This window comes from Ornithorhynchus anatinus, chromosome X3 (assembly GCF_004115215.2).
Source record: "Ornithorhynchus anatinus isolate Pmale09 chromosome X3, mOrnAna1.pri.v4, whole genome shotgun sequence".
NCBI lineage: Eukaryota > Metazoa > Chordata > Mammalia > Monotremata > Ornithorhynchidae > Ornithorhynchus > Ornithorhynchus anatinus.
In genome coordinates this window covers 22472522-22496332 of record NC_041751.1, presented here as the reverse complement: position 1 = coordinate 22496332, position 23811 = coordinate 22472522, and the positions used below count along the sequence as shown (strand labels likewise).

Here is a 23811-nt window from a genome sequence, read left to right as displayed (position 1 = left end):
TTAAGTGCTTACTGCATGCCAGGGACTGTACTGAGTGCTGCTGGTGAATACAAATAAATTGGGTTGGCCAACACTCTACAGAAGAGATTTGGGGCGAGTCAGGAGTTTTGTATCATATATTATTTTGGCCTTTAGTAATAATCAATTCATTATGGTATTTGTTAAGCGCTTACTATGTGCCAGGCACCATACTAGATACAGAACTGAATGGTGACAAGGAATATGTATAAATCCCTTTGCAGAACAATATTAAATGAATCAGGATAAAAAGGTCAAGAAAGTGTCTATTTCTCATGAGGCACAGAAGTTTGAGTCATCAATGAGAAACACAATATTGGAAGCAGGTATATTTCCGTCTGGCCTCTGGTCCTCAGAATACTGAGTTGCTACTTGGCAGTCACAGCAATGTTTGAAAGAGAGGAATTTATGTTTTGTCTTCACCTACTCGGGAAGAGAGGCTCCTGGGGGATCTTCAGATCCTTGAATGTGCTATCTGAAGGAGAAAGGTGAAAGGCAGAGAAGAATCAAAGATGACACCAAGATTTCAAGCTTCTGGGGCAGGAAGGATGGTGGTATTGTCAACTGTGGTAGGAAAATTAGTTTAGTCATATTGCCAGTTTTTTCCATATCAATAACAATTATTGTGGCATTTGCTAAGCACTTCCTATCTGTCAAGTACTGTACTAAACACTAGGGTTAATGCAAGATAACCAGATTTGACAAAGTCCCTGTCCCACTCAGAGCTCCTGGTTGAAAGAGGACAGGGACAGTAGAACAGCTACTGAGGTCCCACTTTACAGATGACAAAATTAAGGCACAGAGAAGTAAAAGACATTCCCAAGGTCACCCAGCAGGCAAGCGGCAGAGCAAGAATTAGAACCCAGGTCTTAATTGCAGACCAGTGCTCTTTCCACTGCTTCGCAGACCAGTGCTCTTTCCACTGCTTCTCCTATAATGTTTAAGTTCCAGACAGGTCATCTTTATGGAGGCAAGACTGTACGGCAGGTGAGAGGTGGGAATCATCCACATGGGAGGTAGTAGCTGAATCATGCTAGCAGATGAACTTCCTGTGAAAATGAATGAAGAAACAGAAAAGTAGAAGACCCAGAACTGAGCCTCCTGGGGACAACCACAATTAAAAAGTGAGAGAAGGCCAAAGAGTCATGAAGCAAGACTGAAAGGAAGCCATCAGAGGAATAAGAAGAAAACCAGGAGGGGTCTGTGTCAATGAAACCAAGGTCAGAAAAAGTGTCTAGGAAGAGAGAGTGATCAACAGTAGCCAATGCAGCAGAGAAAAGTTAAGGAGGAGAAGTAGATGGGGCAAACGATTGTAACAGGGGAGGGATTAGATTTTAAAAGCAGATGGGAGACTTCTTGGGAGACAATTGGGAAAGAAGGAGAATGTGGAAGTCAGAGCAGAAGAGTATTGAGGAGGGGAGAGTGGTACTTTTGGAAGTTCACATCTGATAACTTTTATCTTGCTAATTAAGAAGTTAGTGAGGAAGGAATTGAGGGCACCAGGGATGTCAGGAGGGAGTTAAAGATCTGGAATAGTGGTGGGGGCTTTGGGAAGAATAGTGTTGCTGAGCAGATGAAAGTGTAGAATTATAGCAAGAGAACTTCTGTGATGTGACACGGTGCAGGTTACTGAAGGAACATGGATATCTAGATTTTGGATTCTAAATAATGCAGGTTAAACACTTTTCCATTTGTGCAAAACATCATCATCGTCATCAACATCAATAACAGGGGTATTTATTGAGTGCTTGCTGTGTGCAGGGCACTATAATAATAATAATAATAATGATATTTGTTAAGCACTTACTATATGTCAAGCACTCTTCTACATGCTGGGATAGATACAAGCTAATTGGGTTGGATACAGTCCCTGTACCATATGGGGCTCACAGTCTTAATCCCCATTTTACAGATGAGCTAACTGAGGCACAGAGAAGTTAAGTGACTTGTCCAAGGTCACATAGCAGACAAGTGGTGAAGCGGGGTTTAGAGCCCAGGTCCTTCTGACTCCCTGACCTGCCTGCGCTCTACCCACTAGGCAATGCTGTTTCTAGATGCTTGGGAGAGTGCAATATCAAGCACTTCCTGTGTGCAGAAAACTGTACTAAGCACTCGGAAGAGTACGATACAACAGAGTTGGTAGAAACATTCCCTGCTCACAATGAGCTTACAGTCTAGAAGGAGGAGACAGACATTAATGCAAATAAATACTGTAAATAAATCATTTATGATATAAATAATATAGAATTCATAGTTACATACATAAATGATGTGAGGATGAGGATGGGGATGGACATATCAAATGTCCAGGGAGCCCAGAAACAAGTGTATATATATATATATATACTATACAAGTATATACATATACAAGTACATATATATATATATGTGTGTGTATATATATATACAAGTACATATATATACAAGTATATATATATATACTATCTGGTCAACAATACTATTATTCCTCCTAAAAGCCCCTATATATGTCCTTGGTGGATTTTGCTGTTGCCTCTTTGATACCTGGGGCATAGTTCAAAATGACTAACAACTCCTGTTGCTATGACAATGACTGCAGCTAACATGCCTCCATTAGGAACACAGTCAATCGTGGAATTGTTATAAAATGGTTACGACTTTTGGATGATCGGACAAGTTTGCTCACAGTGCTCCGTAGCATAGAAATGTCAAAATGTTCGGGTAACAATCCAGTATTTGGTTCCTGAGATTTCTCCTGCAACCGCTTTGCACAAAAGCTCATATCTGCAGTACTTCTGCTTGCTCTAAAGCCAAATTGAGATTCTACTGAGATAGTTGTTTTGTCAGTGATGGGGTAAAGAGATGAGTCGGCAGGATACAAAGCTATCCAGTTATGGCCACTAAAGATATCCCATGGTAGTTATAGCAAATGGTGTGATCATCCTTCCTTTTAAGGACTGGAATTATCTGTATGTCTTTCATAACATATGGAATGACTTCATCTTTCTTCCTGCAGCAATCACTGGGTGCAATTTATATGAAAAGATAATGCTTGAAATTTGGTAGCTCCCCTCTCCCTAAGTAATCTATTTTGACCTGGGTACTTTCCACTCTTTTACCTGACAGATTGCTGAACTGACTTCATGCACAGCTGGCCTCAGATGTGGGTTGGCAATAACAGGTTCTTGTGCCCGATTGTTTAGGGCTTCCTGATGAGATAGCTACAGAAGTTTTCCCACTACCTGCAAGCAATTTCAGCTGATGGCACCAACAAATTGATTTACAGGGGCTGCTGATGCTTTTTAAAGCTCATATGTCCAATTCAAAGCTGTGGTTAAAGCTCTTGAAGTTGGATTTACCTGCAAGGTGATCTCACCTGTTACTTCACATGGCTCTCCTTTTTATCTGAGCCTCACGGTTATTTGCTTCTGATGGATGATTGTGCTATGTTCTGAAAGATATATTTTGCTTGGGTAGGAGGCCAGCTATTCATCATTGTTGTCATTAAACTAGTCTCTGTTCTTATGCTTGACAAAACTGGTGATAACTTCAGCTCCATGTTGTTGTAGTTAGCTGGCTTCAACAGCCCCTCTCAGGGTCGCACCTGGAGAGTTTCCAGTACTCTACTAGTCTCGACTATGGGAGGGAGAGTCAAGCAGAGGCATAATCATTCCACTCCTAGCTTGGGCAGCGGCTAGCAAATGGAAGTCAATCTGCTACAAGTCAAAGCTCCCTTGTGCTGGGCAGAGAATGGAGGGTGGAGAGTCAAGTTGACTGCAAGGAAGGAGGCATTGGTAATCCACTTCCGTATTTTTACCAAGAAAACTCTCTGGGTATGCTACCGGGAACGATTCCAAAGGGAGATGGGGCATTCTCTCCATGGCATCACTAGGGGTTGGCGATGATTCGACAGCATAAGACAAGGCTTCAAACAGACTGGTAGATGTGTGATAATAGTAATAGCAGTAGAAGGAGTAATAATATGAGTAGTAGGAGTAATAGAAAAGTATTTATTGAGCAACCTCTGGTGCATAGTTCTAAGTGGTTGGGATAGGACAACAGAGCTTGCATTCTAATGGGGGAGACAGATATGAAGGTATTACAAATGGTGAAATCAGAATAAATAAACTGACTTCAATTGATTATCTAGTGTGCTCTGCACCCAGTAAGCGCTCAATAAACACAATTGAAATGAATGAATCTAGGAGTGGTATTTTACTAAGAGCTACTATGTGTGGAGCACTGGATTAAAAACTTGAGAAAGTACCACAGAATAGATGTGAGTAGAATACAAGAGAGTAGATATGATAACTACCCTCAAAGAGCTTACCATCTCGTAGGCGAATAGGATGGGGAGGTGAGCGCTTAGTTGGGGTAGGCTTCCTTTGAGAGATGGGATTTCCAAAGGGCTTTGCAAATGGGGAAGTGGCGGTCAGTCAGATATGAAGGAGCTCCAGATAGGATGGTCAATGATCAGGAGTTTCTGCTTGATGCAGTGATGGATGGAAAACCACTGGTGATTTGTGAGGATTGGGGAAAGCTGCTCAGGATGATTATTTTTAGAAAAAAATCATACAGACAGCAAAGTATGGACTGGAAAGAGGAGAGGCTGGAGACAAGGAAGTCAGTGAAGAGATTGATGCTGTAGTCAAGAAGGGCTACAAGTGCTTGGACCAATGTGGTAGCTTGTATGGAAAGGAAGGGATAGATTCTGGAGATACTGTGATGACAGAACTGGCAGGATTTGGTGGCTGCCTCAATATGGGGGTTGAAAGAGAGAGATGAATCAAGGGTAATGCCAAGGATGCAAACTTGTGAGACAGAAAGGATGGCGGAGCAGTGAACAGTGATGGGAAAGTCACGGAGAGCAGAGGATTTGAGAGGGAAGATGGGGATAAATACGATTGATTGACTGATAATTACTTGAGTGGTGAGGGAGGATATAAATAAATACATAAATGCTAGAGGTGATTGGATTAATATGATTAGGGTTTGTGGAGTTAATCAGGGAAGGCTTGTTGAAGGAGATGGGATTCTAAGAGGACTTTAGAGCTGAGGTCTGTTGGATTAGGGAAAGGATGAAGTTCCAGACTGCCAGGACAGTGGGAGTGAGGGGATGAAGCAGGAGAGCTGAGAGCAACATAGAGCTAGGAAGTTGACTTTACTGCTGCAATGATGACAGGAACTTTTTCAATATGCAGCCACTGTTCCAACCTCATTCCCACCCTCAGACAGCCCTGCATGTTATCCAGGTTTGCCTGGGCACCCATGCTCACAGGGAAAATGGGAGGCAGTCTCCTCCCTGCCACATAAATCCACAGAGAGAAAAGAGAAGCAATGTGGCCTAGTGGAACAAGCATGAGCCAAGAGTCAGAGGAGCCGGGTTCTAATCCTGGCTTTGCAATTTACCTGCTTTGTGACCTTGGGCAAGTCACAACTTCTCTGGGCCCCAATTTCCTCATCGGTAAAAGGGGGATTGAATACCTGTTCTCCCTCCCCCAATAGACTGTATTGATCTCATTATATTATATCTATTCCAGTGCTTAACTTGGAGTGCCCGACTCATAATATGTATTTAACAAATACCACAAATATTATTACTAGGCCATCTTCCACATATTTATCTCACCCTGTCTCCTGTTATACAGGGGAAAGAATTGAAGCCAAGGAATAAGTAAATGCAAATTCAGAGCTGCAAAAGGTACATACACACCGGATGTAAATAACCAGATGTGATGCTTGAGGGGAATATGACCTGGTATATACTTTCGTCTTTTGTTTTGCCAAGACTCGATTTTCTGCAAGACTTTGAGGCTCGTTTCACAGTGTGGCATATAATGAGAAAGTTGAAAGTGGCTCAGAGCATTCTGTGCTCATCCTAGCATTCCACTCCTCCCACTGCCCTATTTCATTCATTCATTCAATAGTATTTATTGAGCGCTTACTATGTGCAGAGCACTGAACTAAGCGCTTGGAATGTACAAATCGGTAACAGATAGAGACAGTCCCTGCCTTTTGACAGGCTTACAGTCTAATCGAGGGAGACAGACAGACAAGAACAATGGCAATAAATAGAATCAGGGAAAGAACGTCTCATTAAAACAATAGCAAAAAATAGAATCAAGGTGATGTACATCTCATTAACAAAATAAATAGGGTGATGAAGATATATACAGTTGAGCAGGCGAGTACAGTGCTGAGGGGATGGGACGGGAGAGGGGGAGGAGCAGAGGGAAAGGGGGGAGAAGAGGGTTTAGCTGCAGAGAGGTGAAGGGGGGATAGAGGGAGCAGAGGGAAAAGGGGAGCTCAGTCTGGGAAGGCCTCTTGGAGGAGGTGAGCTTTAAGTAGGGTTTTGAAGAGGGGAAGAGAATTAGTTTGGTAGAGGTGAGGAGGGCGGGCGTTCCAGGACCGTGGGAGGACGTGGCCCGGGGGTCGATGGCGGGATAGGCGAGAACGGGGGGACGGTGAGGAGGTGGGCGGCAGAGGAGCGGAGCGTGCAGGGTGGGCAGTAGAAAGAGAGAAGGGACGAGAGGTAGGAAGGGGCAAGGTGATGGAGAGCCGTGAAGCCTAGAGTGAGAAGTTTTTGTTTTGTGCGGAGGTTGATAGGCAACCACTGGAGGTTTTTAAGAAGGGGAGTGACAGGCCTAGAGTGTTTCCGCAGGAACATGAGCCGGGCAGCGGAGTGAAGAATAGACTGGAGTGGGGAGAGAGAGGAGGAAGGGAGATCAGAGAGAAGGCTGACACAGTAATCTAGCCGGGATATTACAAGAGCCTGTAGCAGTAAGATAGCCATTTGGGTGGAGAGGAAAGGGCGGATCTTGGCGATATTATAAAGTTGAGACCGGCAGGTTTTGGTAACGGATCGGATGTGTGGGGTGAACGAGAGAGTCGAGTCAAAGATGACACCGAGGTTGCGGGCCTGAGAGACGGGAAGGATGGTCGTACCATCCACAGTGATAGGGAAGTCAGGAAGGGGACGGGGCTTGGGAGGAAGATGAGGAGCTCAGTTTTGGTCATGTTGAGTTTTAGGTGATGGGCAGACATCCAGGTGGAAACGTTCTGGAGGCAGGAGGAGATACGAGCCTGAAGGGAGGGGGAGAGGACAGGGGCAGAGATGTAGATCTGTGTGTCATCTGCATAGAGATGATAGTTGAAGCCATGAGAACGAATGAGTTCACCAAGGGAGTGAGTGTATATGGAGAATAGAAGAGGGCCATGAACTGACCCTTGAGGAACCCCAACAGTTAGAGGATGGGAGGGGGAGGAGGAGCCTGCAAAGGAGACCGAGAATGACCGGCCAGAGAGATAAGAGGAGAATCGGGAGAGGATGGAGTCCATGAAGCCAAGGTGAGATAAGGTGTGGAGGAGAAGGGGATGGTCGACAGTGTGAAGGGCAGCTGAGAGGTCAAGGAGGATTAGAATAGAGTAGGAGCCATTGGATTTGGCAAGAAGGACTATTTCAGATCTCTGAGTGGGTGCATCCATGTGGTCTTGATTTTGTCTTTTAATTGAGAAAATGGACTTGCAGTTGCCAACTAGTATTTAATTCATTTGGTTAGCAGTAAGACTGCATTGCTACTTTGATTTCCAACATCATACTTACTGAGTATTTCAGGCCACGAGGCATGACCCCATCCATTGACACTGAAGCCACCAAATAGGACTAACTTATCTTTTGAGAGAAGGTTGATATCACCTGGTCCCACAGGCTATAGAACTCTTTTTTTTTTTTTTTGGCATTGCCATGCGTAATGGAAGAGATTCTGATGAAGGTTTGCATGCCTCACCTGGGAGCGGAAGACGCAGACTTATTATGTGATCTGACACATTTAATGATGGGTTTTGATTGTTGTTGTTGTCTTACGTTGTCGAGTCAGGTCTGACCCATAGCAACCCCATGTTCACATCTGTCCCAGAATGCCCCACTTCCATCTGCAATCGTTCTGGTAGTGGATCCATAGAGTTTTCTTGGTAAAAATATGGAAGCGGTTTACCATTACCTCCTTCCACGCAGGAAAGCTGAGTCGCTGCCCTAGACTCTCTTCCATGCTGGGGCTGCCCAGCACGGGTGAGCTTTGAATTTTAGCAGATTGCCTTCCACTCACTAGCCACTGCCCAAGCAAGGAATGAAATGGATATGCCTCTGCTTGACTCTCCATCCCACAGTCGAGACTGGTAGAGTACTGGAAACTCTCCAGGTGCGACCCTGAGAGGGCTGTCTTTTGATAGCAAACCTCTTCCTTCGCAGGTGGATTTTCCCTTTTGGAAGAATGTTCATCCATCCTTTCCTTCCCCTACTTCCTCTACCTCCATCTGCCTGATGTGTTTGACTGAGAGCTGTGATATCAATGCTGTATTCAACAAGCATTCGTGATAACAGAGCTGTTCTTCACACTGGAAGTGTTGAGTCATTGTCCTATTAGTTGCATGTTCTATATACAAGTGTTTTGACATTTAAAATTGCACATTGAGTGTTTTTCCTCTGCCTTGCATTCACTTGTTCTGTTTTAACCTCCCAGAGGATGACCCCATCTGGAGCAAGCAGTACTGTCCAAAATAGGATATCATTTGCAGGGTGTTCCAGTCATACCCAGTGTCCTGAGTCAACTATGTTTGCATTGCAAAACTGGGCTGTTCATCTTTTCCTGCCATTTTCTTTCCTACCCATTGAAAAGGACATGCAGAAACTTGCATGGCTGCTTCATGGAAATTGTTTTCAATGATAGAGGAGTTGCTCAGCTCCAGGCATACTCCCTTGCCTCTCATGAAACACTAAATGAAGATGTATTCATTCAATTGTATTTATTGAGCGCTTACTGTGTGCAGTAAAAGCTTATACCCCTGGCTGACTCAGGGATGCAGTCAGAGATGTTAGCCTGGTAAAACCAAGCCTATTTCCCTCACCAAATCTAAAACTTCTCACTGTCTGATTTTATCAGCTATCTTAGTTACCCATTTTGGGGTTCGCATTTGAACCTGGCCACTACACGAATTGCCCAAGGCACTGTTCTGCTGAAATCTTCATCCCTGAAGGCATAACATCAACGACCATCCCCATTCATTCATTCATTCATTCATTCATATTTATTAAGCACTTACTGTGTGCAGAGCACTGTACTAAGCACTTGGGAAAATACAATACAACAATAAACAGACACATTCCTTACCCACAACGAGAGGAGGGGAGACAAACATTAATATAAAAAAAATTCCAGATATGTACATAAGTGCTGTGGGGCTGGGAGAAGGGAAGAACAGAAAGTCAGGATGATGCAGAAGGGAGTGGGAGAAGGGGTCTTAGGGAAGGCTTCCTGGGGGAGACCTATCTTCATTAAGTCTTTGAAGGGGGGCAGAGTAACTGTCAGATTTGAGGAGGGAGGGCGTTCCAGGCCAGAGGCAGGATTTGGGTGAGGGGTCGGCGTCAAGATAGGTGAGGTCTCTCTTACTACAACCCAGCCCGCACCCTTCTCTCCTCTAATGCTAACCTTTAGCATTAGAGGAGAGAAGGGTGCGGGCTGGGTTGTAGTAAGAGAGTAGCAAGGTGAGGTAGGAGGGAGCAAGGTGAGGGAGTGCTTTAAAGCCAAAGATGAGGAGTTTTTGTTTGATGTGGAATTGGATGGGCAACCACTGGAGTTTTTTGAGGAGTTGGGTGACATGTCTTGAACATTTTTGTAGAAAAATGATCTGGGGAGCAGAGTGAAGTATGGACTGGAGAGGGGAGAGACAGGAAGCTGGGAGGTCAAAAGGAGGCTGATGCAGTAATCCAGGCAGGTTAGGATGAGTGTTTGTACTAATGTGGTAGCAGTTTGGATGGAGAGGAAAGCGCGGATTTTAGGAATGTTGTGAAGGTGGGACCAACAGGATTTGGTGACGGATTGAATATGTGGGTTGAACGACAGCGAGGAGTCAAGGAAAACACCAAGGTTACAGGCTTGTGAGACAGGAAGGATGGTGGTGCCAACTACAGTGATATGAAAGTCAGGGGAGGACAGGGTTTGGGTGGGAAGATAAGGAGTTCTTTCTTCAGGTATTACACCCTCTCCACCACTGTGAGGTACAAGTTGGTAATTCGAGGGACTGCATCCACCTTAGAAAGTATAAACACGGCAAAATCTCTGTTCTCTAATATTTGGTAGCTTACTACTCTGGAAAGAGAGGCGATAGGAGACATAATCTCTGCAAGAATGGAATTGGTTTAAGAGATCATGACAACTGGAAGTCTTAATACATTTGTAGTGGACGGAGAGAAGATTGAAACCAGTTGACAATTTTTCCCTCCTGGGATCGATAATCAATAATAAAGGAACTAGTAGCCAAGAAATATGCTGAAGATTACTATTAGGAAGACTTGCTATGAAGAGCCTGGAAAAAGTCATGAAATGTGCTGATGCAACAATTGCCACAAAAAATACAAATTGTCAAGTCTGTGGTGTTTCCAGTGACAGTGTATGGATCTGAAAGCTGGAAAGTGACAAAACAGGATAGAAAGAACAATAATTCTTTTGAAATGTGGTGTTGGAGCAGGCTTTTGCAAATAACACAGACTGCCCTAAAAACAAGCAAATGGATTTTGGAGCAAATTAAACCAAAGTGGTCTTTGGAAGGCCAAATGACTCGATTTAGATTAGCACATTTTGGACACATAATCAGGAAGACTAATTCTCTGGAGAAGACACTAATGCTAGGAAAAGTCCAGGGAAAACGAGAAAGAGGCAGAATGGCAGCTAGATGGATAGAGACTATTATAGCGATAATGGAAGAACCATTAGGTTGCGGATTATGGCAGAGGACAGGACGTTCTGGAGAAAGTATATCCATGGAGTTGCTATGAATCGGAAACCACTCCGGCACTCAGTAATAATAATAAGATCCTTTATCGAAGAACTAGGGAAGAACCCCAATTAAAGGTAGAGACATATTAATTCAAGCTTGTTTGTTTTTCCTAAGGCGAATAACACTGTTTTCTTTTAATGAACTAACATTATAGAGCTACGAAGTCTAAATCAAAATGTCTTCCCTAATATGTTAAGGGAAAGCTGAATTTCTAGGACTTTGCCGCCATCTAAAGGATAGGCCTAGTAAATGGATTCCGGTTTGAGACAATGTAATAATAACAATAATAATAATGATAATAATAATGGTATTTGTTGAGCGCTTTCTATGTGCAAAGCACTATTCTAAGTGCTGGGGAGATACAAGGTCATCAGGATGTCCCATGTGGAGCTCACAGTTTTAATCCCCATTTTACAGATGAGGTAACTGAGGCGCGGAGAAGTTAAGTGACTTGCCCAAAGTCACACAGCTGGCAAGCGGTGGAGCCGGGATTAGAACCCACGACCTCTGACTCCCAATCCCGGGCTCTTTCCACTGAGCCACGCTGCTTCTCTGGGAGAATGATCTCAGAGGACTCATTTCACAATTTTTGGAGATCTATACTTCCCTTGAGCTACTTGTTTAAGTCCCATTAAGATCAATACGATTTATTCACATAATAAAAGAGTAGAATTTAATGGAGAATTTCCCATTCAACCTTCCCTCATTTAGAAGGTAGTAAAAGGCTTGGGTCTTTTTCCTCCCAGTCTACTCATATGACATTGCCAATCATTCATTCAGTCATTCAATAGTATTTATTGAGCACTTACTATGTGCAGAGCACTGTACTAAGCACTTGGAATGGACAATTTGGCAACAGATAGAGACAATCCCTGCCCAATGACGGGCTCACAGTCTAATCGAGGGAGACAGACAGACAAAAAGAAAAGAACATAATCACAATAAATAGAATCAAGGGGATGTACATCTCATTAACAAAATAAATAGGATAATAAAAATATTTGAAAATGAGCACAATCAAAAAGCTAACTTCTTCTGTAAACTTGTTTAGTGCCAGATCAGTGTAAACAAACTGTATCATGAAAACCTGAATCTAGGAGAATCTCAAAAGTTGAATGTGTTGAATCCAGTTACTATTACTCCATCAATCCATGGCACTTACTGGGTACTTCCTGTGTATCAAGAACTGTACTAGGTACTTAGGAGAGTATAATACAGTCCCTGCCCACAAGGAGCTCGCAATCTATATCTACTACTACTAACAATAATAATAACAATCGTGGTATTTTTTAAGTGCTTAGTGTGTGCCAGGCACTGTACTAAACACTGGGGTGGATATAAGCAAATTGGGTTAGACACAGTCCCGGTCCCACCTGAGGCTCACAGTCTTAATCCCCATTTTACAGATGAGGTCACTGAGGCACAGAGAAGTGAAATGATTTGCCCAAGGCCACACAGCAGACAAGTGGCAGAGCCAGGATTGGAACCCATGTCGTTCTGACTCCCAGGCCCGTGCTCTATCTAGTACGCCATGCTTCTTCTGGACTTCATACAAATGTCACATCTGAATCCTTGAGATGTAACATCAATGTGGGCTATACTTACATCAGTCACAGGACTGCAGACTACTACAGCAATATTAAGAATAAACTATGGACCGGGGTTTGGTTATGACCCTTTACTGGGAGAAAGAAAAATAAATCCACAGTCAGGATGGATCATATTTCCAGTGAGCTCCCTTTCTTCATATTTATTCATTATGATATTTGTTAAGCGCTTAGTATGTGCCAGGCACTGTACTAAGCACTCGGAGGGATACAAAGTGATCAGGTTGTTCCACATGGGGCTCACAGTCTTAATCCCCATTTTACAGAGGAGGCAACTGAGGCTCAGAGAAGTTAAGTGACTTGCCCAAAGTCACACAGCTGACAAGTGGCAGAGTTGGGATTAGAACCCACGACCTCTGACTCCCAAGCGGGTGCTCTTTCCACTGAGCCACGCTGCTTCTCAAAGAATATTTCAAACATTAAGATGGCTCTGCTGACGCAGTGAGGAACATGAAAAGTGTTCCCTTAGCAGTAACGTACTGGGTCTCTTATTGTGGTTGTTTTATCACAATGTTCCTTATTTTAGCGGCCTTCCCTGACTAAGCCCTCATTTCCTCTTCTCCCACTCATTTTTGCATTGCTCTCGTACTTGGATTTGCTCCTTAATTCGCCCCTCCCTCAGCTCCACAGCACTAATGTACATATCTGTAATCTATTTTTACTTACATTGATGTCTGCCTCCCCCTCTAGACTGTTAGCTTGTTGTGGACAGGGAATATGTCTACCAACTCTTGTTATATTGTTATATTTTACTCTCCCAAGAACTTAGTACAGTGCTCTGCACACAGTAAGTGCTCAATAAATATGATTGATTGATTCTTTTGTATGCCTTCCCAATTCCCCTAACACCTAACCTTCCCCCTTACCCTAAACTTTAATGCTAACCCTTGTCCAAATTAGCTTTTCTTATGGACAATTGACATTATCAGTGGGTTATTTTCACTTTTTAGTAATGCTGATGATCAGAATTGTTGATGATTGAATTTCAAGCATTTAGCTTTAAGCAGTGTGTTTCTTCCACTTGATTTTGTATCCCCTCAAGAATGCTTTGAGGATAAATTAGATAATATATGTGAAATACTTTCCAGTCTCTAAAAATAAAGGTTCATCATCCAGTGAATATATTACCATCTCTGTCCGTTCTGTCTGCAAGGTGATATTTTCTCTGAAGGATCTCTCCGAGTCAGCCAATCAGGACTTTACTTTCCAAGTGGCAATTTTGAAAATACTGTCCTGGATGAAAGTAATTTGTTTCCTCTTGCAGGTATCTAACTTCAACTTTGACAAGGAATGCTGGTATATCAGAGCAACAGAACATCTTTCTTTTAATCGGTGTGTGCCAAGCAGTTCTGTAGAAAGATGATCTGTGCCACAGAGTACAATAAAGACGGAAAACTGGGGAGATTGACAGCAGAGACCCCAGTGACAAGGCCACTGCATGAATCTAATCAGAAAATGATGACAGTTAAAAACCAGACTCTTTCACTGAGAAGGCAGAATATTCAGGAAATACTGAACCGGCAGGATTTTGAGACAGACTGAATGGGAGAGAGAAAAGAACAGTGCTAAAATACCACACACACGCACAGTGCTAAGTGATAATAAATTCCTCTACATGCCAGAGAATGTGGTTAAAAAGGTTGATATGGGACTAACCCTCTACTTCACACTGTGTTCATGTAAAGATAGTTCCTTGCTGTGCTGATGCATTTTCCCCATAAAGGGGCTACCTCTGTTTTAAATTCTGTCTCTTCACTTTTTAGAGAAGCAGTATGGCCTAGTGGATAGCATGAAGGCCTGCGAGTCGGAAGGACCAGGGTTCTAATCCTGGCTCCTCCACTTTTCTGACCATGTGGGACATGGACTGTGACCAATCTGATTAGCCTGTATTTACCCCAGTGCTTAATACAGAGCCTCGCACATAGCGAGCACTTAACAAACACCATAAGGAAACAAAAAAATCTTCCTGATCTTCATGAAGCTTTTCCTTAAAAGCAGCGACCTCACTTTCGATTACTATCTACCAAGATGGTCCTGGAGAAGCATCATGGCCTGGTGGAAAGAGCACCAGATTGGGAGGAAGGAGAGCTGTTTTTCTTTTTAATTAGTATTTGTTAAGCACTTACTATGTGCCAGGCACTGTACTAAATTCTGGGCTGAATACCAGCTAATCGGATTGGACACTGTCTCGGTCCCATATGGGGCTCACAGTCTTAATCCCTGTTTTACAGATGAGATAACTGTGGCACAGAGAAGTTAAGTGACTTGCCCAAGGTCATACAGCAGACAAGTGTCAGAGTTGGCATTAGTACCCAGGTCCTTCCAGCTCCCAGGCCTGTGCTATACCCACTAGACCATGTTGCTTCTCCTGGTTCTAATCCCAGTTCTGCTTCCCTGATATGTGACCTTGCCACATAACTTCTCTGTACCTCTGTGGGGAATAAATATCTGTTCTGCCACCCTATTAGACTATAATAACTGTTTTTTCCTAAGCACTTACTAGGTGCCAAGCACTGTACTAAGCACTGGGGTAGATTCAGGATAATCGGGTCCCACACAGTGCTCACATTAGATTCTGAGTTCCCTGTAAAACAGAGACTTTGATGGATTAGATTATCTTGTATCCCACTCTTAGCACAATTCTCAGTACATAGCACTTAACAAATACCATAATTATTATTGACTGACCTGCTACATTGGCCTCCCAACAGTTCACAGTTATGTCAGTTGTTTGAGATGGGGCTTCACTATGTCCTTAAAAAATGTATTCTGCCCTCTCTGATTATCTGTGTGCCCTTTCAGTTCACCAATCTGAAAATGCTTGAGTATCCTGGCTGTCATCAATTCTCCTCATAGATCCGGCCATTGGATTATTATTTTGAGCAGTAGTGACAATTTTTAATTTTGAGTTCAGGGCAAAAAGTGTAGAACATTGAGGAGTCAGGGTGTCGTGGATGGAGCATTGAAAGACCAGAGTAATGGGGGTGGAACTCTGATGGGGCACAGGAAGGAAAAAGATGGAGATGGAATTGATCAGTGGTATTTATTCATTCATTTATTCGTATTTATTGAGCGCTCACTGTGTGCAGAGCATTGTACTAACTGCTTGGGAGAGTATGATACTACAATAAACAGGCACATTCCTTGCCTTCAACGAGCTTACAGTCGGGGGAGACAAACTTCAATATAAATGAATAAATTACAGATATGTACCTTAGTGCTGTGGGGCTGGAAGTGGGAAAGAGCAAAGGGAAAAAGGCAGGGGGAGTGGGAGGTAAGGAAATGTGGGGCTTAGTCTGGGAAGGCCTCTTGGAGGATATGTGCCTTCAATATGGCTTTGAAGGAGGGGAGAGTTAATCATCTGTCAGATTTGAGGAGGGAGAGCATTCCAGGCCAGAGGCAGGATGTGGGCCAAGGGTCGGTGGCGAGACAGGCGAGATCGAGGCACAGTGAGAAGGTTAGCACTAGAGGAACGAAGTGTGTGGGCTAGGAAGGAGAGAAGCAAGGTAAAGTAGGAGGGGGCAAGTTGGCAAAGTCCTTTTAACCCAATGGTGAGGAGTTTTTGATTGACGTGGAGGTGGATGGGCAACCCCTGGAGTTTTTTGAGGAGCGCGGTGACATGTCCTGAATATTACTGGAGGAAAATGATCCGGGCAGCAGAGTGAAGTATGGACTGGAATGGGGAGAGGCAGGAGGCTGGGATGTCAGCAAGGAGGCCGATGCTATAATCCAGGCGGGATAGGATGAGTTGACTGTATGGTAGCAATTTGGATGGAGAGGAAAGAGCGGAGTGCTTACTGTGTGCAGAGCACTGTAAGTGCTTGGGAGAGGGCTTGGAATAAAAGAGGAAGGGAAAAAGGAGCAAAAGGAGAAGAGAGAGAAGAAGAGGGAAGAAGGTTAAAGGGAGGAGAACAGGCCATCCGAAGAGGAAGAAGGGAAATAGGAACAGTGGAGAGGAATTGGAGGAAAGGGAAAGAAGGGGAAAGGAAGAGGAAGGTAAAGATTCTCTCCTTCCCTGACATGTTGTCACATCTCCTGCTGCAGTTTCTCAAACCCTCACTTGAGTTCTGGGTTCTGGAGTCAGACCTTGAGAGCTGCTGAAGCTACTGTTTAGGGGCCACATCCGGGCCCAGAGCCGCTGGCCACAGCAGGCAGCGATGGCTCCACTTTAGAATCCAGCTGAGCATGAGGCCGGGAAATGGGCAGTGATTACAACCCCATGGGGTTCAAGCCACTGTAGTGACTTTGAAATCACCTCCACCTCAGATCTTCTCCCCTGCCACTCCCTCATCCATAACCTTCACTGCCTATCCTTCCCACAGCCCGCCATGGTCCACCCCCAGCCCCCTGACTGTGCAAACTCAGAGGGCAGATACCACAAGCCAGTTCAGCCAACCCAGCCAAGGTTAGTCTAAGGTTGGTCTAGCCCACACCACCCAGCCAGCCCAGCTCAATCCAGGCAGACCAGTCCAGCCCAGTCCAACCAGCCTATCTCAGTCCAGCCCACTCCAGCCAGCCAGCCCTGCCCAAGACAGCCAAACCAGCCCAGCCCAATCCAACCAGCCCAGTCTAGCCCAATGTAGCCACCCTAGCACATGCTCCAGCCCAGTCAAGCCAGCACATCCTGGTCCAGCCAGCCAGTCCAACCCTATCAAGGCCACCCCCATCTAGTATAGCCAACCCAGCCCACTCCAGGAAACCAAGCCCAGCCCAGACAGCCTAGCTCACTCCAGCCAGGCCAGCCAAATCCAACTAAACTAGTGCAGTCCATTCAGCCTAGCCCAGACCAGTCCGGCCAGCCTAGCCAACACCACTCCAGCCAGCCCAGCCCACTCCAACCAGCCCAGTCCAGTCCAGCCAACCCAGTCTAGCAAGCCGAGCCCAATCTGGCCAGCCCATCCCAGGCTAGCCAGTCCAGTCCAGTCCAGCCAGCCCAGTTCTCTATAGCCAGATGACCTATAGCTATAGCTAGGTCTAGGGTTAGGTTTATGGTTAGTGTTTGGGTTACAACTAGGGCTAGGGTCAGTGTTAGGGTTAGTGTTAGGATTGGGGTTAGGCTTAGAGTTAGGGCAAGTGCTAGGGTTAGGGTTAGAGTTAGGGTTAGGATTATGGATAGACTTGGGGTTGGGTTTAGGTTTCAGGCTAGGACTAGTCCTAGGGTTGGTTTAGGGTTAGAGTTAGGGGTAGGGTTTTGGGAAGGCCTAGGGCTAGGCCTAGGGTTGGAGTTAGAATTAAGGTTAGAGATAGGGTTGGGGTTAGGGTTAAGATTATGGTTTGTTGTTGGGTTAGGGTTAGTGTTCAGGTTGGTGTTAGGGTTGGTGTTAGAGTTAGGTTTAGTGTTACGGCGTCGATACAAGCTAAACAGTTTGGTCACTCGTGCTCTCTGATTGTGCCATAGTGGATAGAATATGGGTTTGGGAGTCAGAGGGACCTGGATTCTAATCCCAGTTCCGCCACTTGTCTCGCATGTGTCCTTGGGTGAGTCACTTCACTTCTCTGTGCCTGTTTCCTTATCTGTAAAATGGGGATTAATACTGTGAGCCCTATGTGGGACAGAAACTGTATCCAACCTGATTTTCTGTATCTACCCCAGCACTTAGTACAGTGCCTGGAACATAGTAAGTGCTTAACAAATGCCACAATTATAATTATTATTACTATTATTGTTATACTTTCAGTGGAAAGAGCATGGGCTGGGGACTCAGAAGTCATAGGTTTAAATCCCAGTTCCACTGCTTGTCAGATGTGTGACTTTGGGCAAGTCACTTAACTTCTCTTTGCCTCAGTTCACTCAACTATAAATTGGGGATTAAAACTTTGAACCCCAGGTGGGACAATCTGATGACCTTATATCCTCCTCAGCGCTTAGAACAGTGCTTTGCACATAGTAAGTGCTTAACAAATGCCATCATTATTATTATTACTATTATGTTGTACCTACTGTATGTAAAAAAACTCTCTGCAGTTTAGAGTTAAGATGGCCTTGACTAGTAGAGTCAAGTAGAGTCACGTCAGTCTTAGCTGTGATGTGACAACATCAGGGAAATGGACCTAGTGCAACAGATAATCTGGTTCAACATTGTGGTGAGCAAGAGTGACTCCATTTTGTGATGCAGAAATCATTTTACGAGTAACCATCATTTGACCCCGTGAACAACAACATAAAAGGAGGAATTTGAGGAGGAGCTGACAAGGAGGAGGAGGACCTTGAGGAGACACTGAACCATCTTGCCAGGGGGCAGAAGAAAGACTGTGGGAAGTACACAAGATAAGCTACCTTGCAAAAACAGGCCATGAGGTGGGTTTGGGGAGAGGGGTAGCCGTCCCCCCGGACTTCACCCGGTAACAGGCTTGAGACAGCAGGCAAGTTGAAATATCGAATCAGGACCTGCTGGAGAAGTAGCGTATCTTATGGAAAGAGCAGGGGCTTGGGAGTCAGAAGTCGTGGGTTTTAATCCCAGCTCTGCCACTTATCAGCTGTGTGACTTTGGGCAAATCACTTGACTTCTCTGTGCCTCAGTCACCTCATCTGTAAAGGGGATTAAGACTGTGAACCCCACGTGGGACAACCTCATTACCTTGTATCTACCCCAGTGCTTAGAACAATGCTTGGCACATAGTAAGTGCTTAACTATTTTTTTGGGGGGAAACAGCTTAGTGGAAAGAGCACGGGTTTGGGAGTCAAAGATCGTGGGTTCTAATCCCGATTCCCTCACTTGTCAGTTGTGTGACTTTGGGCAAGTCGCTTAACTTCTCTTTGCCTCAATTACCTCATCTGTAAAATGAGGATTAATGATGTGGGTATTTGTTAAGCGCTTACTATGTGCAGAGCACTGTTCTAAGTGGTGGGGTAGGTACAGGGTAATCAGGTTGTACCACGTGAGGCTCACAGTTTTAATCCCCATTTTACAGATGAGGGAACTGAGGCCCAGAGAAGTGAAGTGACGCCCACAGTCACACAGCTGACAAGTGGCAGAGCCAGGATTCGAACCCATGACCTCTGACTCCCAAGCCCAGGCTCTTTCCACTGAGCCATGCTGCTTAAGACTGTGAGCCCCACGTGGGACAACCTGATTATCTTGTATCTACCCCAGTGCTTGGAACAGTGCTCGGCACATAGTAAGAGCTTAACGAATACCATCATCATCATCATCATCCTCCGAAACAACCGACACGAGTGGATAAAAAGGGGGAAGAACCAGACCCGTGGTGCAGAGGCGGCTAAACAACCTCCATCACTGAAACCAGGCAGTCGCCATGAGCTAAAAACCGGACTATAATCAGTGGTGGTTTGGTTTCACCGTGGTTTGACTTGTCATTGAGTGCCTCATGGGACAGTAGGGGCATATGGATCCCGAGGGACAGACTTACAGAATAAGTGCCTGGTGGTGCAGACCAGGGACGGACTTACAGCGTGAAACCGGCTCATGACAAACGTGACCTGCACCCTCACCCCTGCAGCCATCAGCTGGCACCTTCATCCTGGGCAATTCTGGACATGTAGACATAATCATTGCCGATTATGCAGTCGATGAGAAGCCCACAAGGCAGGAAGAGGTTGGGGCTGGTTGCAGGGCCTCTCTGCAAACTGGGGAAGCTCCCTATTCCATGTGTTGGCAAAGACTTTTGATTTTAGTCCTACATGTGCTAGTGGGGGGTTTGGTCTCTGACCCGCTGCTGCACAGCTCTATCGGCCCAAGTGCAGCGGGAACTTCAGCTGTCTCTGACCCTCTACCTCAGTGTGGTGCCTCAAAACCATAGTGGTCTACGGACCACCCTCCCTGCTTTCACACCTCATGCTCGCATGACTTAAGGGCTCTGCCTTCTGTTGCCCCTAGCCTTGGGGTAGGGCCCGTCCTCTGCCCTGACCCATGGACCTGATTTCCTGGTTCCTGTGGCGAGCATGAGAAGACCAGACCACCAACATGCATCCCAGAAAGGATGCCGGGGGCGTGGGGGCTAGGCAGGCACAAATGGTGAGGGTCAAGGGGTGGGATGTCCCAAGGTGAACTGGGCCACCCGCCATCTCAAGGTCAAACGCTATCTTGTGACTGCCTGAGCCAGCAAAGCAGAACCCGGCAGCGCGGGCGAGACATCGCTCCAGTTACTGAAACTGCTAGATTGACATCCCAGGCCAGGAATACAGAAGGTGTCCCTGGCCCCCACTCCAGTTAAAAAAGGTATGGAGGAAAAGGGAAGGTGGAGATTGGACAAGTGAGGCTGGAAGCTGAAACAGCCTGGAAGCACAGGTACCCGTGGCCTCTGACCTTCTGGGTAGCGGATCGAGATTCTCAGCAGCCAGATGCGGGTCACCTCTGCCCAGAACGTGAGAAGGCAGCTCTGCTAGCACTGAGTGAGGAGCCGTGGGATGGGTGAGTATCCCGCTGAACGCTCATGGAGCTGGAAGCTAGGGTGCTTCGCCATGGGCGTGTAATGTATAAAGGTATTCCTCCCAAGTGGGAAGCGTTTGTGGATTGGAGTTAGGGGTTTCTCCATGTGCGAGTAACGCATGAGTATATTCTGCCCACTAGGGAAACTCCAGCATAATTAAATAACCTTATTCCTCCCCAAAGGGAAGTTCAATTCGCCACATCCTGAAATAGCTAAATAATTATATCCTTCCCAAAAGGGAAGTTGAATTCACCACACAAAATACATTTTGTATAAATTCAGCCCATTGACCCTGGTCTCTCTCTCTCGCTGCACCGATCCTTGAACCCATCCCCAGGTGATGGGTGACAGGACCGAGGAGAGAGAGGAAGCATCATACCTGGACCCTGGCCTGAGCCAGCTGGGAAGACAGGGCTCTGGCTTCCTGTGGAGTCAGGGCCAGGGCGGCTTTGAATGGTGCCCACGGCTCTCGGGGCAGTTGTTGGCTAGCTCTGTCCAGACGGCTCTCCTCCTTCGGGATTCTGGGGCCCAGGAGGACATGGCTGGTTTGAGGCATCTGTACCTGGACAGGGTCCCGGAGGGGAGTCTCCGGGAGCCATGGGGCCGGGAGTCACAAGCTGACTGGAGGGGGGCAGTGCTGAAATGGGGACAGGCAGAGCTTAAAACCCAACGCAGACATCCCACCATCCCAACCTGTTCTCAGATCAACATCATCATGTGGGCAAGGAATGTGTCTATTATATTGTTACATTGGACTCTGTCAAGAGTTTAGTACAGGGCTCTGCACAAAGTAAGCACTCAATGAATATGATTGACTATTTATTGAGCACTTACTGCGAAATCGTATTTATTGACTGCTCAGTCAGTCAATCAGATTTATTGAGTGCCTACTGTGTTCAGAGCACTGGACTTGGGAGAGCTTGGGAGATCACGATTCAACAGAATTGGCAGATACATTTCCTGACCATAACGAGCTTGTAGTCTAGAGACCCAACCACCAATCAATCTGAGAAGCAGTGTGGCCTAAAGGAAAGAGCACAGGTGGGGGAGTCACAGGACCTGGGTTCTAATCCCGGCTCTGCCAATTGCTTGCTGTCTGACCCTGGATAGGTCCCTTCACTTCTCTGGCCCTCAGTTTCTTCAACTGTAAAATGGGGATTCAATCCTTGTCTCCCTCCTACTTAGACCATGAGCCCCATGTGAGACAGGGACTATGTTGGACCTGATTAACTTCAATCTACCCAGCACTTAGAACTGTGCTTGACACATAGTAAGCAATTCACAGATACTACAATAATAATCAGTTAATCGATCAATTGATGGTATTTAATGAGAACCGAACAAAGCACCTGGGAGAGGACAAAACCACAGAGTTGGTAGACACATTCCCTGCCCACCACAGGTTTACAGCCTAGAAGGGGAGACAAGATGTTAAAATAAACTGAGGATGTATTTTACAAATGAGAAGCAGCATGGCCTAGTGGATACAGCACGGGCCTGGGAGTCAGAAGGACCCGTGTTCTAATCCTGAATCCACCAGTTGTCTGCTCTGTGACCTTGGTCAAGTCACTTCATTTCTTTGTGCCTCAGTTCCCTCATCTGGAAAATGGGGATGAAAACTGTAAGCCCCTTGTGGGACATGGACTGCGACCAACCTGATTAGCTTGTACCTAACCTGGCGCGTAGAACTGTGCTTGTCACAGTAAGCGGCTAACACACACATCATCATCAATATAAGTAATGTAGGGCTGAGGGTGGGGTGAATATCAAATGCTTACAGAGAACAGATTTAAGGACCTGGGCAACGACCCAGGAGGGAGATGGGGCAGGGGATTTGAATGAATTCAGCACATCGAATGCCCCTAAGAAGATGTAAAGGGAAATCCAGAGTCCCCTCCCCCCGCCTACTCTCCAAAGCTCGCAGGGGTTTCTGGACCCCACGGGGTCCCAGGTGCCTCTGTCCCATCACTGCCAAGATCCTCACCCAAGCCTGACAGTGTTAGCGGTGGTGGTGGCTAACGCCCCCTCGCTGGGCTCACCTGATGGGGCTCAGGACACCGGGCTCGGTGGGTCGGAGTGTTCGGCAAGGTAATCCGGCACGTCATCTGGGAGGGTCCAACAGGGCGCATCCTTCCCCTGCAGCTCATGGACGGCTTGCTCCAGCTCCTCGTGGGCCACCGCTGACTGGGCTGGACCCTCCCCTTCCCCAGCAGCTGCGGCTGCATGAGCGATGATGGGGGACTTGGGGGAGCCTGTGGAAGGGACCAAATGGCAATTGGTCACTGGGCCAACCCAATCTTGGAAAAGAGACAATCAGAGGGGTTTCTCTGGCTCCAGGCCCCATAAGAGGGTAGAGGGGGGAAAGAAAATCGGGTTTGGGCAGAGGGGGAGGCTGCAGCTGACCTGGCGTCCACACCAGTGGCTAGCGCTGGTGGTTCTGATTTTCCGCCCTCCCCCGTCGCCCCTCCAAAATCAGCCTGTCCAAACTCTCAGGGGCAAGATTGGTCATGTGGTTCTCAAATGTTGGACTGGGGGGGTCCTTCGCTTCCTTTTCCAGTGGGCTCCAATCTCTGAAACCCCACGGACGACTGCTCCAGACCAGGTGTAGTGGTCAGACCTTTCCTGCCGCCCTGATGACTGCATCAGCCTCCTTGTTGATCTCACCTGCCTCCTGTCTCTCCCCATTCTAGTTCATCCCACGGCATGTAGGCACAGATCTTTAAATTATATAATTACTTGTTTAGTCACATTCATGTCTGTCTCCCCCTCTAAAATGTAAGCTTTCTGTGGGCAGGGGATGTCAGTTATAGTCTCATATTGCACTCTCCCAAGTGCTTAGTACAGTATTCTGCACACAGTAAGTACTCAATAAATACAACTGACTGACGGTGCAGGGAGCATGCCTGTTGATTCTCTTATGTTGTACTCTCCCAAGTGCTTAGTACAGTGCTCTGCACATAGAATGTGATCAATGAATACCATT

At 46.0% G+C, this 23811-nt stretch overlaps 1 protein-coding gene and 2 non-coding genes across 6 annotated transcripts in view; 1 reads left to right on the top strand and 2 right to left on the bottom strand.

Annotated features, from left to right (window-relative positions):
- The window catches only part of LOC103169698, a 92672-nt gene that overhangs the window by 49716 nt on the left and 19145 nt on the right, over positions 1–23811 (bottom strand). For all 4 annotated transcript variants that reach the window (XM_029053978.1, XM_029053979.1, XM_039910596.1 and 1 more), the window contains one exon: positions 22868–23080. In XM_029053978.1, the coding sequence (XP_028909811.1) occupies positions 22878–23080 (203 nt within the window). In that variant the 3' untranslated portion in view covers positions 22868–22877. The remainder of the gene's footprint in view (positions 1–22867; positions 23081–23811) is intronic.
- On the top strand, positions 3584–3721 carry LOC114807760. The gene has a single exon (XR_003755834.1). It is a non-coding gene; the product is annotated as a small nucleolar RNA SNORA7 (small nucleolar RNA).
- Positions 8076–8213, bottom strand: LOC114807761. Its single transcript, XR_003755835.1, has one exon. It is a non-coding gene; the product is annotated as a small nucleolar RNA SNORA7 (small nucleolar RNA).